Source organism: Bos javanicus, chromosome 5 (genome assembly GCF_032452875.1).
Source record: "Bos javanicus breed banteng chromosome 5, ARS-OSU_banteng_1.0, whole genome shotgun sequence".
Taxonomy (NCBI): Eukaryota; Metazoa; Chordata; class Mammalia; order Artiodactyla; family Bovidae; genus Bos; species Bos javanicus.
In genome coordinates this window covers 115308306-115324672 of record NC_083872.1, presented here as the reverse complement: position 1 = coordinate 115324672, position 16367 = coordinate 115308306, and the positions used below count along the sequence as shown (strand labels likewise).

The window sequence follows — 16367 nt, the reverse complement described above, 5'->3', positions numbered from 1 at the left end:
ACGGAGCTGGGATCTGGCTTGCCAGTCCCACCAGCTGAGCAGCCAGACAGATACGCATTCGCTGACTTGAGCCCCAGCATAACCTCTGTGTCCCCGTAGTCAGCCTCATCCGCAGAAAGGACAGGACCAAGCACACCGGTGACGAGTGCTATTCCATAAAAGTCCTCCGAGTGCAAAGACAGAGCGGGGTTCTGATCAGCAGGCTGTGCGGGGGGTGGGGGGCACGTGGCCGCGGAGCCACAACAAAGGGGGGCTCTCAGCTGAGGTCCCCAAGCTTTCAGAGCCTGGGGACCCCTTTTCTAACAGAAAACTTAACAGACCACCTCCTCCTCTTTGCATCAGTCACTGTTACTTTTTCAGACAGAACATTCCAGCACGGCTTTCAGCTTTTTGAAGTCCAACAGAACCCGAAAAAACCGGAAACCAGCAGTATTTACTGAGCAAGATCGCTATTTATTTGATCCCCATCATTATTTCCCCAAGTGAGTTGCACAGACAAGGATGCTCACAGGTGTGATGTGAATTTAGGGTCAAGGAAGTGGAGGAAGTGGGTGAAGCAGAGCTAACCAGGACGTTCTTCTTTCTTCTGCAGGACTTCTCAGAGCCTTGACTGTGCCTGGGGAGGGTGGAGAACTCAGTAATCCACCTCCTCGGGAAGAAAAGGCAAGAGGCACAAGCCCATCACAGCCCGGGGAGGGTGGACGGGGTCTGACCCCCTCTCCGCAACCATCCCCTCCCAGCACCCCCTGGGAAGGGCCGCCTGGCCTGGCTGAGTCACTCTCCGCCTTTTATCATCAAGTCTAAGTAAAATGAGGGCTTCCTTGGTGGCTCAGCTGGTAAAGAATCTGCCTGCAATGCAGGAGACCTGGGTTCAATCCCTGGATTGGGAAGATCCCCTGGAGAAGGGAAAGGCTCCCCACTCCAGTATTCTGGCCTGGAGAATCCCATGGACTGTATAGTCCTACAGTCCATGGGGTCGCAAAGAGTTGGACACGACTGAGTGACTTTCACTATTGTCCCAGAAGAACGGGTTCAGAGAGTAAATTAGGATCCTCCCTGCATTCAGCATCCTTAAACCCCTCCCTCAATGGCTGGTTTTCCCCCCTAGAGTCATCCTAACACACCTATGTGAATGGTCGAGGCAAAAATCGGTCTGTGGACTTCTCTCATGGTCCAGTGAGGCGGTAGTTATTCAAATGCTCCTGGGCCTCTGACCCCAGGACAGCTGTCAACACAAGGGACACGGGTTGGATCCCTGATCTGAGAAGGTCCTCCACGCTGTGGGGCAACCAAACCCGTGCACCACAACTGCTGAGCCTGAGCTCTAGAACCCAGGAGCCACAACCCCTGGCCGTGCTCCACAGCAAGAGAAGCCACCGCAATGAGAAGCCCGCGCTCCGGGACTAGAGAGCAGGCCCTGCTCGCTGTAACTAGAGAAAGCTCGCACGCAGCAATGAAGACCCAGGAGAGCCAAAAATAAATGAATTAATGTTAAAATCGATCTGAGACCTCCTTGAGGGAAGGGGTATCTTGGTCACCTGCAGACCTGGACACCGCTGACCTTTTCTTTAAGGATCCTCCAAGCAGAGGCCAGGGAAGACGTGAGTTCTTTATTCCATCAGCGGGGAAGGAGCAGGTGCGGGAAGCATCTTGGTGTCTGTGGCCCAGGAGTATTTGAACAACCATCATCTCACTCTGTCCCCCAAAAGGTCCCGGGGAGACGGCCTTCAAGCCTCAAGCTGAGGTTAAGAGCTCCCACCAAACTTCAGACTCCTGTTCCCATTTGCTGTGTGACCTTGGGTGGGTTAGTCAGCCTTTCTGTGCTTCAGTTGCGCTGTAAAATAAAACTGCTATGCAGATTGCATGAGACGAAGCACATTAAGAGACAGGGATAGCTCCTAGGCCCCAAAGATCTTGGCACATATCAGCTGTACCGACGTCCCCCATTTCAACTGTGGCGATTGGTGCTAATCAGGGCAGAGCTGGGCTCACCCCCAGACCGCCCCTTCCACTGATGCTGCCTCTGAAGAAAAGGCAGGCCAAATCTCCCATCCAGTGGCAACAAGAGGAGCCAGATACTGGCCCCAAACCGCCAGTTTAAAGAAAAGACAGAATCAAAAGAGAAAGAGAAAATCCATTGTATCATTAAAGAGAAATTCATCACCTTCAAGAGCCCTAAAAATTCTTAATTGCTACTTGTCCCCGACAATGCTCCCAACACCACCCCTCTATCAAGAGCCAAAGACCCACATGGCCCCCTGGAGCTATGAAAACTGCCCAACAGGCTTCATTCCGCACATCAGGCGCCGGTCCATCTGGGCCGAGGGGGCTACAAGAGGCCCCTGTTCCCACCGACCTCACACCACGTCCTCACCACCTTCCTGGGGAAGGTCGAAGAACCAACCCAGGGTCCATTCTGGGATGAATGACCCTCCACCATAAAGCAGAGAAGGAATGAAGGTTGGCCTGGGCATGGCTTCTGCTGAAAATGACGAGAAAGAAAACAGAGAGCAGGACTTCCCTGGGGGGCCCAGGGGCTAAGACTCCATGCTCCCAATGCAGGGGGCCTGGGATCGATCCCTGGTCGGGGAACTAGATCCCACAAGGAAGGTCAAGGATCCCACGTACAGGAACAAAGAGCTGGTGCAGCCAAATAAGTGAATAAAAAATATTTAAAGGAAAAAAAAGAAACAGGGAGGACTCACTGGCGAAGCAGGCGCGATCGGAGGAGGAATGAGACGCGCAGGCGAGAGTGAGGCCAGTGGGGACTCGGCAGGGAGACGGGCGAGACACACACCGCGGTCACGCAGGGGCCCCATCAAGGATGCTGACATGACTTGCAATTCCAGGGAAAGGCCCCTTTCAGGCGACTCTGAGGAAGGCCACAGGGGATCAAGCTGCCGGGAGGATGGGGTCGTTTTCACACGATAGGGCTCTGCTAACCACAAAGTCTTATTTCTATCTCTGCTGCCAACGGCTTCATGGGCAGGCAAACTACTCCCCAGGAAAAAAAAAAAAACCCACAAGAAGAAGGAAGGAAGGGAGTATCCATTCCTGTGTGTGACTTAAGATGTGTTTGGCTCAGCAAAAAGCTCAACAATAGACTTTGGCCTCCAGTACGCCTGCGATCACAGCCTGGCTGCTGGGCAGGTGGACAGGAGGGTCCACGAGGGGGCTCATCCCGGGTGCCTGTCCCAACGCCAAGCAGAACGCAGCACGCAGGCCCACGTGCCCCACGGCGCCTCTCCTGGACTCTGACTGCCTCAGGAGGGCCGGCACTAATGAGAACACTTGTCACCCTGTTTCCACGACAACAGAAATCAAATACCAGAAACAAAGCCGGAGCAGGAGCTGAGGCCGCTCAAACTGGCAGACTGCTTCCTGTGGCATGGGCTTCTCAGGGTGGGGGACCGGGGAAGGTGCTAGTGTTCGGGGGCAGGGCCAGGGTGCAGAAGCAGAACCATGCCCACCTTTGCCCCAGACTCCTCCTTGATTTAGCCACGGGACACACTGCCCGGCCTCAAGCCTGGACCAGTCACCTACCAGCTGGGTGACCATGGCAGGTCACCTGTCTGTGCCTGGTTCCCTCATCCATAAAGTGGGACTGACAACAGGGTTGGCAGAATAAATAAATTTATATATTTTCTGGTAAGAAGTGCTACTCACTCTTTTTCATTTATTCTATTAAAAAAAATTTTTTTTTGGTCGCACGAGATGTGGGATCTTAGTTCCCCAATCAGGGATTGAACCTACATCCCCTACATTGGAAATGCAGAGTCTCGACCCCTGAGCCACCAGGCGAGTCCCGCTGTTCATCGAGTATATGAGGTGCATCAAGGCTGTATATTGTCACTCTGCTTATTTAACTTCTATGCAGAGAACATCATGCCAATGCCAGACTGGACAAGTCAAAGCTGGAATCAAGATTGCCGGGAGAAATACCAACAATCTCAGATATGCAGATGATACCACTCTAATGGCAGAAAGTGAAGGGGAACTAAAGAGCCTCTCGATCAGGGTGAAAGAGAAGTGTGAAAAAGATGGCTTAAAACTCAACATTCAAAGAACTAAGATCATGGCATCCAGTTGAATCACCTCATGGCAAACAGGTGAGGAAACAGTGACAGATTTTATTTTCTTGGGCTCCAAAATCACTGCAGACAGTGACTGCAGCCATGAAATTAAAAGACACTTGCTCCTTGGAAAAACAGCTATGACAAACCTAGGCAGCGTATTAAAAAGCAGAGATACCACTTTGCCGACAAAGCTCCATCCAGTCAAAGCTATGGTTTTTCCGTCTAGTCAAAGTAGTCATGTACGGATGTGAGAGTTGGACCGTAAAGAAGGCTGAGCACCGAAGAATTGATGCTTTAAAACCGTAATGTTGGAGAAGACTCTTGAGAGTTCCTTGGACTGCAAGGAGATCAAACCAGTCAGTCTTAAAGGAAATCAACCCTGAATATTCATTGGAAGTACTGATACTGAAGCTGATGCTCCAGTACTTTGGCCACCTGATGGGAAGAGCTGACTCACTGGAAAAGACTCTGATGCTGGGAAAGATTGAAGGCAGGAAGAGAAGGGGGCGAGAGAGGATGAGATGGTTAGATAGTATCACCGACTCAATGGACATGAGTTTGAGCAAGCTCCGGCAGTTGGTGATGGACAGGGAAGCCTGGCATGCTGCAGTCCATGGGGTCACAAAGAGTTGGACACAACTGAGCGACTGAACAAGAAAGCAATTCCGGAAGGAAACACATGCTTGCTGTACATGCGGCCTGACTGACCCACCAATTCCCAAGTTTGCTCAAGTGGGGAGTGTGTGAGCCCAACAGGGACACTGGTGCCTGGGGCGGGCCCTCTGCGGGCAGGGGCTTTGGGGCTGTGGGCGATCACGGGACAGGGCTGCCTGGGGGACCCAGCCCAGCCCAGGCTAGGCCAGCAGCAGCACAGGATCCTCCAGACTTGGTGCAAACCAAGGGTCATCCAGAGTCAAGACCTGGGTTCCCAGACAGCCAGGAACCCAAGGCTGATACAGTTCCAAAGCTGGTCGTGGTCTAATGGGTCTACTTGGGGTCCAGATGAAGGAGCCTTTCAGGGATGAATTGCGTTTCCCCCAAAATCCATTTGTTGGAGTCCTAACCCCCAGGACCTCAGAAGATGACTGAATTTGGAGAGAGAGCCTTTAAGGTCACGTGGGTGGGCCCTAAAGCCCTACAACTGGTGGCCTGGGAAGGAGAGGCGACGGGGACACAGGCACACACAGGGCTGACCAAGGGAGGACACAGGGTGGACCCCAGCCCGAAGCCAAGGAGAGAAAGCGGTCCTGCCAGCACAGCCAGCCCCCAGGGCTGCGAGCCGACAGGCGTCCGCTGTTGGAGCTGCCTAGGCGTCCGCTGTTGCGGGTGCCCAAGGGCACACCTCTTCAGCTCGAGTAGGGCCCGGGCCTCCTGTGGGCGCTCAGAAAGGAAGGCCCTGGCCCACCCTGAACAGAAGGGCCACGTCCGAGGGCACCAGCGCCCCACGGAGGCCTGCACCCAGAGGACCTCCAGGTCTGCCAGCTCTGCCACGCAGATGCCCGGAGCTGGTGCTCAGCTCCTGGAGGCAAGGATAACAGAGCATCAGTCATGAAAGGAGAACAGTCCAGGCTGTAACAGCAAACAGCTGTGTGTGTGAAAGATTACAGAAGAGTCAGGAGCCCCACGGTGTCATCTCAAAGGGGCAGGTTTAGACAATTCGAATTGAAGGGCAGCTCGCCTTTCACTTGCTCACCGTCTGTGCATCCAGGGCCTCCTGCCTGCCAGGCGCTGGGGGTCCCTGACACTGGGCCAGGCCGGTGAAGCCCGCTCCCCATGTGCCGATTTTGGAATAAAATAGGGGCTACATCCATTCTTTCATCTGACCCTCATCACACTCCCTAAGGCAGCCAGAAAGAGTTCTCATCACCATCCCCACTTAACGGAGCACAAAACTGAGGCAGGGGTGGTGCTCTGGGCTGCTGGAGTCGGCGCCCCACCCCAGACATGCGCTATGCACCTACTGTGTGCCCGTGTCCCTGAAGCCTGAGCACAGCAGTGACAGCACAAGGGCCTCGGCTTCAAGTGGGAGGAAGCCGATCAACAAGAAAATACGGTATTTCAGAGGATGCACCGAGCGATGGAGACAGGCAAGGAAGCGGGTGGAAGCCACACCTTACTAAGATAACTCACACTAAACCAACTGCAGCTTAACTGTTTGGGTTTTGTTTTTTTAATTAGGGTGTGGTTAATTACAACGTTGTGTTAGTTTCAAAGTAGAAAGAGTGAAAGTCGCTCAGTCGTGTCCGACTCTTTGTGACGCCATGGACTATACAGTCTATGGAATTCTCCAGGCCAGAATCCTGGAGTGGGTAGCCTTTCCTTCTCCAGGGGATCTTCCCAACCCAGGGACAGAACTCAGGTCTCCCACCTTGCAGGCAGATTCCTTACCACCTGAGCCACCAGGAAAGCCCATGGATAGGTAGCCAATCCCTTCTCCAAGGGATCTTCCTGACCTAGGAATCAAACGAGGGTCTCCTGCATTGCAGGTGGATTCTTTACCAGCTGAGCTACCAGGAAAGGTGTACAGCAGAATGAATCAAGTATGCAAATACATATAGCCACTCTCCAGGCTGTTTTTCCATGTTGGTCATTACAGAGCACGGAGTGGTGTGGCCTGGGCTGCACTGTAGGTCCTGATTATTTGCCCATTAGTGTGCCTATGTGTCAATCCTAGTCTCCCGGCTCACCCCCACCCCTTACCCACTGGAAACCATAAGTTTATTTGCAACACAGGTTAACTGTTTCTTCCTGTTTACGGGCTGGTTACATGCATTTCAATTGGGGCTTCCCTGGTAGCTCGATTGGTGGTAAAGAATCCACCTGCAATGCAGGAGACTCTAGTTCAATTCCCAGGTCTGGAAAATCTGCTGCAGAAGGGATAGGTTACCTATTCAGGGGCTTTCCTGGTGGCTCAGATGGTAAAAAATCTGCTTGCAACACGGGAGACCTGGGTTCAGTCCCTGGGTTGGGAAGATCCCCTGGAGAAGGAAAAGGCTACCCACTCCAGTATTCTCGCCTGGAGAATTCCCATGGACAGAGGGGCCTTGTGGGCTACAGTCCATGGGGTCTCAAAGAATAGGACACAACTGAGCGACTAAGCGTGCGCGCACACACACACACACACACACACACGGATGTCCAATACAGCTGTGTCACCAGATGATATTCACCCAGAAGTCCCACTGGGTGAAACTCAAGGCCACACCCGAAACCCCGAGAATGGACCCCGAAACTCCTGCCTCCACCCACCTTTCTCACCACCGGTTTCTTTCACCTCTGGCTCAGCCCAAGCTGCTCCTGCTCCAAATGTTTACAAGGTCCTTACTGAAGGCGGTTCCTGTGGCCCAGACACTGCAGCCAAAGATGCTCCCGCGACAACCAGCCACGGAATTCTCACGCGAAAAGCTACCTGCCATTTCTGGATGTCCTTTCCACCTTCTCAGAACATAAGCAAGAAGGTCTCTGCCCATGACAAGCAGAGAAGGCGTCACAGGGGAACAACACGACCTGGGACAGCATCCCCCTCCCTTGCCACTGTGCTCGGCCACACGCCCCAAGAAGCGTGACGAGTGCTATTTAAATCCAAATGACAGCAGCCTGAGCATCTGCTGAATCCTCCTTACCTGTCAAACGAGCGAAGCGAGAGTCTTAGAAGGAAGAGCCCTACAGCATCTCGTTTTCAGCCAACACAAACTACGCCGAGGGCGGGGTACCCTGGGTTTACGCCCAGCACCTAGATCGTGTGGCGATGGCCGTCTCCCCTCCCCTAAGGACGGGGATGGGACCCGATGTCGGATCACTGAAGGTCCTGAGGCGTCAGTGGGTGGAGTGTGTGTCCGAGAAAATGGCTGTTTGTCTGATGGCTGGAAAAGCATGCAGAATGAAATGATAAAGGCGAAGTTACTCTAAAAACGCTTGTCAGTTTGTGAGCTGTGGGCACCGCGGAAACGCAAGCCTCACAGTCTTTTTCAAAGGAAAACAGAGACACGAATCCTTCTGCTCTTTCTAAACCAAGAACACTTTTCCAGAAGGACCTCGGAGTGGGCAGAGTCAAGACGAAACACAACCCACTGTCTGTGTACAATCTACCCCCACGGCTCTCTCTTCCAAGAAGACAATGGTAATAATAATAATAACCAGGTTTTAGACACAACGTGCAGGGGCCTGTGGGGAGAATTTGTTGTTTGTTGTTCTTGAGTTGCTAAGTCGTGTCTGACTCTGCGACCCCATGGATTCTAGCCCACCAGGCTCCTCTATCCATGGGACTACCCAGGCAAGCATACTGGAGTGGGTTGCCATTTCCTCCCCTAGGGGATTTTCCCAACCCAGGGATCCAACCCCTGTCCCCTGCTTGGCAGGTGGATTCTTTACCTCTAAGCCACTTGGGAAGCCCAGAATCGGTGGAATAGGGTCCCCCAAAGTTTCGCATCCACCTGGAACCCATGAATGTGACCTTATCTGGAGACGAGGCCTCTGCCAAGGTACTCAAAGTCAGATGGGGCCTACAGGACTGGGGTGGGCCCTACAAGCGGGATTGGTGGTGTCCTCACAAGCAGGAAATCTGAACACACACAGAGGGAAGAAGGCCACGTGACGACAGAGGCAGAGGTTGGAGTGATGTGCCTATAAGCCAAGGACACAGACAACTTCCAGAGCCACCAGGAACTAGGAAAAGGCAAGGAGGGGCCCCCCCACCCCCAGGACGCCACCCCCAGGGCCCCAGCTGAACTTGAGACACACAGGAACTACAAAGTGGGCTCCCTGGTTGTGTCCGCTGGCTCCTGAGCGTGGCTAAGGCAAGCGCGGCCCCCGGGCAGGCCTGCTCAGAGTGCTGAAAAGCCCAGGCTTCGGGCCCCGGTCACAGACGCCCCCTGCACGCCTCTGTGCCTGGCTCCGGGCTGAGACCCAGCACGAGCCTCTTGACGGCTCTCTGGACGTCCTAAGAGCACACAGATTATTTTTAGCAGCCGTTACTGCTCTCCTGTCACTTCATTAATTTTAGAGCCAAATAACCCCGTTATATATGACTTGACTGGCTTGTAAAATTACCCTTCGTTCCAACAAATATTTATTGAGCATGCCACCGTGTGCTATATTCGGCTTGGTACATTACATTTTTCCAAAAATAATTAACTTAGCTAACGATCACAAATCCCCTAATTAAATTTGCTCTTAAATGTGTTTAATTTTCCCACAAATGGAACGAGGATATTACAAGTCGACCATTTTTCCCAGGTTGAGACAAGAAGCAAAAAAGGGAGAAGAGAGGATTTCTCTGGTGGTCTGAAGGTTATCACTCGGCGCTTCCGCTGCAGGGGGTGTGGGTTCAATCCCTGGTCGGGGAACTAAGGTTCTGCATGCCTTGTGGAGTGACTGAAAAAAAGGAGAAGCTGCTAGCATCAGGGCCCATCCAATAAGAATTCCACCACTTGCATTCAGCCCGCTGCCTCTCTGGGCGTCTTAGGTGGTCATCCTCACACCCTGACGCTGCCTTATCACCTGCTTTGGGAAACTGGCGATGGCACAGAGAGATGGAGTAGCTCCCAGGAGGAGAGCCAGGAGCCAGGCATCCATAGCGTCAGAGTCAGCTCCTGCCCCCAGCTGCCCTCCTGCCATGGATCAGAACTGGGCCACAGGAAACTCACATGCAGCTACGTCACCCTCTCCTGAGCTCCAGGGTGACAGTGGTCCCGGCGAGTGATGTGGCACCGGGGGCCAAGGTGGGCGGCCTGGCTGCCTGGCGGGCGGGGCTGGGCAGAGCCGTGGGCGACCTCGAGAGTCACAGGGACGCGCACACGTGGCTCCAGACAAATCAAGTTCAAAGTCAGGCAAAGCCCAAGAACGTGTGTGGCCGCGCCACAGGGACACAAAACCTGCTAAGGGGCACATTCGAGGGGCGGTGGGTCCCATCCGCTGGGAGGGAGAGGCCCCAACAGGGAGGGGTGCAGACAGCATAATCTAAGCCAGGTGGTAGGATGCCAGGGACTTCTCTATTATTCTTTACACTGTACACATGTACACTTTTTTTGCAAGTGCAATACGTCTCACAATAGTTTTTTTACTTTTAAAAAAATTGTGGTAGGGACTTCCCAGGTGGTCCAGTGGTTAGGACTCAGCACGTCCACTGTAGGGGATATGGGTCCGATCGCTGGTCAGGGAGCTAAGATCCTGAAAACTGCTCAGCACGGTCAAGAAAATAAATATAAATAAAATCTAAAAAATAAAGCAGGGACTTCCCCAGCGGTCCAGTGGAAGGTGGGGACGACCCCCCTTCTAGTGCAGGAGGCACATGTTCAATTCCCCGGTCAGGGAACTGAGATTCCACATGCCGTGGGCAGCAGTCAAAAATTTAAAAACAAAACAAAACTTAAAATTGTGGTAAAATATAGGTAACATGACATTTACCGTTTTCAGCATTTTTAAGTGGACAGTTGAGTGGCATCAAGTGTATTTACTCTGTTGTCCGGCCATCGCCACCCACAGAACACTGCCTCTGCCCAGCTCTGTCCCCATTAAACAATAACGTCCCCCTTCCCCTCCCCAGCCACTGGCAACCACCACTCCACTGTCCGTCACTGTGGACTTGACTCTTCTCAGTGCCTCGTGGAGTGGAATCACGCAATACTTATCCTTTTGTGACTGGCTCGTTTCACTGAGCATAGCGTCCTCGAGGTTCATCAGTGGTGTGGCCTGGTGTCAGGGTTTCCTTTTTTAAGGCTGAGTCATATTCCCTTGTATGGATAAGCCACATCTGCTTAATTTCTTCCATCCGTGGACTCACAAGCTATTTTCACTTTGGGGCTGTTGCTAGTCAAGTTTGTGTCATGATCTATTTTTAAATACCAGCTTCCCAAGAAGGAGAGGGTTTGGCGGAAGACACACCAAGTGCTTCCTGGTCCCAGGCCCTGTGTCCACTCACACGGAAAGCACCCGGGGTTGCTGGCCCACAGTGCCCACGGTATGCTCTGATGGCCACTTCAGAGGCTCCAGGAAAAGGCAGAGGTAGCGATGATGCAATACCTTAAATGATCATCTAAGAACATTCTAGAAAGTAGAACAGGTCATGCAAACGGGGCTTTTTTCATCATTGGTTTAAACCAGGGATTGGCAAAGTGCGGCCAGGGGGCCAAATCCAGCCCACCACCCACTTTTTTCTCTAATGTAGCTCTTTTATTATATATATTTTTAAGTGCATTTATTTTTGGCAGTGCTGGGTCTTTGATGCACAGGCTTTGCACAGGCTTTCTCCAGTTGCGGCAAGTGGGGCTACTCTTCACTGCAGGGCACGGGCTTCTCACTGCGGGGGCCTCTCTTGTTGGGGAGCCTGGGCTCGAGGCACTCGGACTTCAGTGCTGGCAGCGTGTGGGCTCAGCAGTCGTGGCTCACGGGCCTAGCTGCTCCACGGCATGTGGCATCCTCCCGCATCAGGGATTGAACCCATGTCCCCTGCACTGGCAGGTGGACTCTCATCCAGCGGACCGCCAGGCAGGCCCCTCCACCTGTCTTTACCGGCACACACCCACATCTGTATGTCTATGGGTCATCTACGGCGGCTTTCACACTATCAAGGGCGGGGCGGGGTGGTTTCAATAGAAACCAGAGGGCTCACAAAGTCTCAAGCACTGGTTCTTTGGACCTTTACAGACGAAGCTTGCCGGCTTTTCAATGATTAACAGAAATCATAACACCATCTTTTAATATTGCCATGGCGTGGAGGGTCTAGGGCTGGGGTGACAGCAGGAATGGGAATTATCTCCTCAGTTCTTAGAACCAGGGGAGGAGAGTAGGCTGAAGACCTCCCTCCGCCCACGTCTAGCCAGTAGCATCTGAGCAAGTCCAGCGTGGCCTGCCTGTCCCCATCCACACCACCTCTTGGCCAAGGCCTCCAGTTTAACCTGACTTCTCCCTGCGACCTTCAGATTTCACTCACGACCTCAACTGGCTGGAGAACCAGGCAACCGGCAGGTCGGAGGCCAGCTGAGGCTGTACGCGTGTCCTAGGGCGGCTGCGACCAACGCCCACAGACTGCGTGGCTGAAAGCAACAGACGTTCATTCACTCACAGTCTAGAGGCCAGAAGTCTGGGGACCAGGGTGCAGGCGGGACGGCACCCCCCACACACACCCAGAGGCCCCGAGAGGACACTTCCTGCCTCCTCCTGGTGTCTGGCTGTGGCCCTCAGTCCTTGGCTCATGGCCGCATCCCTGGGCCCCCTGCTCTGTCCTCACACAGCCCCCCCACCTCACGTGACAGTGTCTTTCTCCCCCTCCTCTTCTAAGGACCCAGTCACACTGGAGAGAGCCCATCCCACCCCAGCACGACCTCATCTTTACTTACATCTTTTGGGTGAGGGGCAGGGAAGGGGCATGCCACATGTACAGCTTCTAGGATCTTAGTTCCCGGACTAGGGATTGAACCTATATCCTTTGCAGCAACGCCACAGAGTCCTAACCATTGGACCACCATGGAATTCCCTTTACTTACATCTTAATCACATCCTCAAAGACCCTATTACCCTAAACAGCCACATTCACAGGTCCTGGGACTAGGATTTGAGCAGCTCTTCAGAGGCCACAATTCCGCCCCATAACAGAGATCTTCACCTTGTTTCTCTCCAGCCCTTCTTGGTCTGCTGATGACATTCACAGAAGCAAAGCGTTTCTGCCCTGAGCTTCATTTACTAATTACTGACCAGGGGATTTTTGTAGCAACTAACGCCTGCGACCAGTGATTTTTATTTTGGCCAGCTAAAAATCATCTCTGTCACTTCGCTAACACTTTGAGGGTTATTACATTCAACAGTTACACCAACACAGCCGTAAAGTCTTCTAGTTTTCGGGAAACGTTATCTTCAACCCACTCTTCTATAGAAAGAAGCAAAGGCATATTCTCCAGCACCATGAGTTTCATTTTCACTCTCCGTATCAGAATCAATCACTAGGCTTTTGGTCTTTTTCTTGGTTTTAATACTCACATCATCTAAATCAGAACTATATGCTGAAGAACTACCATCTTCTGAGACACTGGGATATAAATCACTTGAGCAATCAGATACAGGTGCTGCATAAAATTCACCGAAAAATTCTTCTTCGATCAAAATTTTGCAATGTGTCATTTTCGAAAATTTTTACCTTTATAACATACACAAGGTCGAAACAAAAACTTAAGGAAGCAAAAATGTGAATGATAACGGCAATCATAAGTTGTCTGATGAACCCTTGATCAATTTTAAGCTCTGACAACTTCGCCCAGAGATGTTAACTGTAACATCCTCTAAAAACACATTAAGACATCTCCGGTCAATAATGTGTTAAGTGCAGAGTCAATTATCCACAGACTCCTGCCACTGAGAGGGGAGAGGGGACACGGGCCTGTCTCCCGTCCCCACTGGGGCCACCCCCACTTGTTATGAGCCCCTGCTCACGGGCTCACTGACCCGGCACAGGTCAAGCCCATGGCCATACGCCCAGGGACAGAGTCACAGGCTATATCCGGCTCCAGCCAGGCCAACAGAACACTGTCCTCTTTGTCATAATCCCCCTGGTGCCTATAAACAGCCCGAGCAGTGGAGCAGCTCTTCCGGGCCCTCTCTCTTGCTTCAGAAGAATTATGTCTATTTTGCAGCACAGAATTTGCGGCTACAAAGCCCATGTCTTTGATTACACAGCACCTGTCAGAGGAGACCTTTTCCACTCACCGGCAGGAGAACTTTTATGGTTTGAAGTGTCACAGGAGATCTATGCCTCTCCCTTCGTGGCTGTGACTCAGCCCAGATGGAGCCTGGCAGCCGGCTGCTCCAGGGACAGCCACAGGCCGCCAGGGACTCGATCCCGCAGATTAGACAGCTAAAGCCAGCCACCAGGGGCGCGAGCGTGGCACAGGCAGAAATAAATCCCCCCTTCCCTGGTCTCAGCTTCTGGTTTCAGTCTTCTGCCCAATGCACTCCTCCACGAGTACTTAGTGACAAATGTGTGCACACTCAGATGACCTGTGACGCTTCACAAGGTCCTTCCTCACACATTATCAAGTGTGATTCTTAAAGCAATCCTGGAGATTGATGAGGGAGACACTGCCATCCCTTGTTCAGAGAAGGGAACAGGGCTGAGCCCGGCTCAAGGTCACCAAGCTAAGGGGGGACAGATGACCCAGGTCTCACCACCAATCTGCACACGGAGTCTTAAAGGGTGCCGAACATCACTGTAGGGGAGAGGGGGCGGGGGATTTCTCTTTAAATAAATTTAAGAAGTCAGAAAGGACTAAAAACATACTCCAAATCCAGAGAGTAGAATCTATGTCATAGATCAGGAATCGGGCTTCCCAGGTGGCTCAGAGGGTAAAGAATCCACTTGCGATACAGGAGATGTAGGAGACACAGGTTCAATCCCTGGGTCAGAAAGACCCCTTGGAGGAGGGCATGGCAACCCACTTCAGTATTCTTGCCTGGAGGACTTCACAGACAGAAGAACCTGGTGGGCTACAGTCCATAGGATCGCAAAGAGTCGGACATGACTGAAGTGATGGGGCACACACACACACACACATAGACACACACATCAGGAGTCAGTCAACTATGACCCGGGGCCCAATTTTGGTCCCTGGCTGAATTCAGTAAATAAGCTTTATTGGAACACAGGCGCATCAGTTGTGTATTTTCTATGGCTGCTTGCTGGCTACAAGGGCAGAGTTGAGTAGCTGCCACAAGACTGAAATATTTGCTGTCTGGCCCTTTACAGTAATGGTTTGCAGACCCCTCTCTAGATGATGGCTGGGAGGCAGAGGAAGAAATTTGGGCAAGTCCAGCCCCAGGCGCACACCCAGGACCTTGCATGCCCATGATAGCAAATCTGCAGCTCTGTGCCAGGCTCGTTCACAGTGGGAGCATCCAGATCCAATCCCCAACAGAGACAAGCAAGGTCTGAGTCAGGCGCCAGCTGCTTGGGCACCAAACTCCACTGGCTCTGTGTTCCGGATGGCTGAGCCTGTGTTCTGGGCGGAAATCGGCTGCCTTTAATAGGAATAAAGCATCAATTTGAGTTTGATTTCCAGCCTGAACCTCCAGGGCTACCGCAGTCCCTAAAGTTCCTTGCAACACGCTCAGAAATCGTGCTCCAAATTGGATCACTCCAACAGTGAGAACAATAAAAGCCGTCGGTGGAGCCACTCCAGCCGTGGGGACGCAGCCTCACAGGGCCTTTTACCGCTGGAGAAATCAAATCAACCTCTGCCTTTGGAGGGTCCCCCTGCTCACATTTTCACCAGGTGGATATTTTTAAGCCGGTTCAAAGTGTGGAACAACATCCAAATTGAATCAGACCGGGCTAACCTGGAGATAATGGATCTTCCATTCTCAGGCAGGGCCGGAAAAGAGGACAAGGCCGGGCAGAAAAGGAGTCCCTTTGACGCCGCTTGCCAATCACAGTCATGGTCGGCGCCCTTCATTACGACACTCGAAAACTCTGAGTTCATGCAGGACCTACACTGAGAAGATAACCCAACCAGAGCCCTGGATCCCTACTCCATCTTGGGGCCTCTGCTTCCTCATCTGCAAATGAGACTCAATCCTCATTTGATGTGTTTTGGAAGGAGGCTCACCTTGGAGCCAGAGAGCTGGACTTGCAGCTGGAGACCTAGGGGCTAGAATCAGATAATCTGACGAGGAGCCCACCGGCCACCCCAGAGACAGGATGGGACACACAGGATACAGGACAGGATGGGCTGAGGATGCTCAGGTGACCTGACTGGAGGGAGGGGGAGGGGAGGCAGGGCAAGTGATGCAGGCGGGGCAGGGTCTCACTGAAAGTGGGATCCGGCTGCTCTCATCACTCAAAAGCCAATACAGAGGCAAGGCTGGTGGAAAGGAAAGTTTGCTTTATTTCAGATGTTGGCAACCAGGGGCTTCCCAGGTGGCTCAGGGGTAAAGAATCTGCCTGCCAATGGAGGAGACATTGGAGACTCGGGTTCGATCTCTGGTTTGGGAGGATCCCATGGAGGAGGGCATGGCACCCCACTCCAGGATTCTTGCCTGAAGAATCCCATGGACAGAGGAGCCTGGCGGGCTACAGTCCATGGGGTAGCACAGAGCCGGACACGACTGAGCTTGCACGCTCAGCATGGACAACCAGGGGGGTAGGAGTAGGGATTGGACGTCTGTCCGAAGGCAGACTCCCCACGCACAGCCACCTCAGTGAGCTAGAGATTTTACTGGCGGAGGGAGGAAGCTCCATGCAGAAATAGCAGTCAGCTCTAACAGTCGTCTTGAAATTGGTCATCAGTGGTCTGACCGGCCTTATCT

At 52.6% G+C, this 16367-nt stretch overlaps 1 protein-coding gene across 4 annotated transcripts in view; it reads right to left on the bottom strand.

Moving 5' to 3' along the window:
* The window catches only part of PARVB (parvin beta), a 116565-nt gene that overhangs the window by 76423 nt on the left and 23775 nt on the right, over window positions 1–16367 (bottom strand). Inside the window, exon 1 of one of the 4 annotated variants that reach the window (XM_061418811.1) lies at window positions 2706–2803. The exons of the other annotated variants lie outside the window; for them this stretch is intronic. Coding sequence (XP_061274795.1) covers window position 2706 — 1 coding nt within the window. The 5' untranslated portion in view covers window positions 2707–2803. Of the gene's footprint in view, window positions 1–2705; window positions 2804–16367 lie in introns of those variants that run through there. 4 annotated transcript variants of the gene reach the window in all.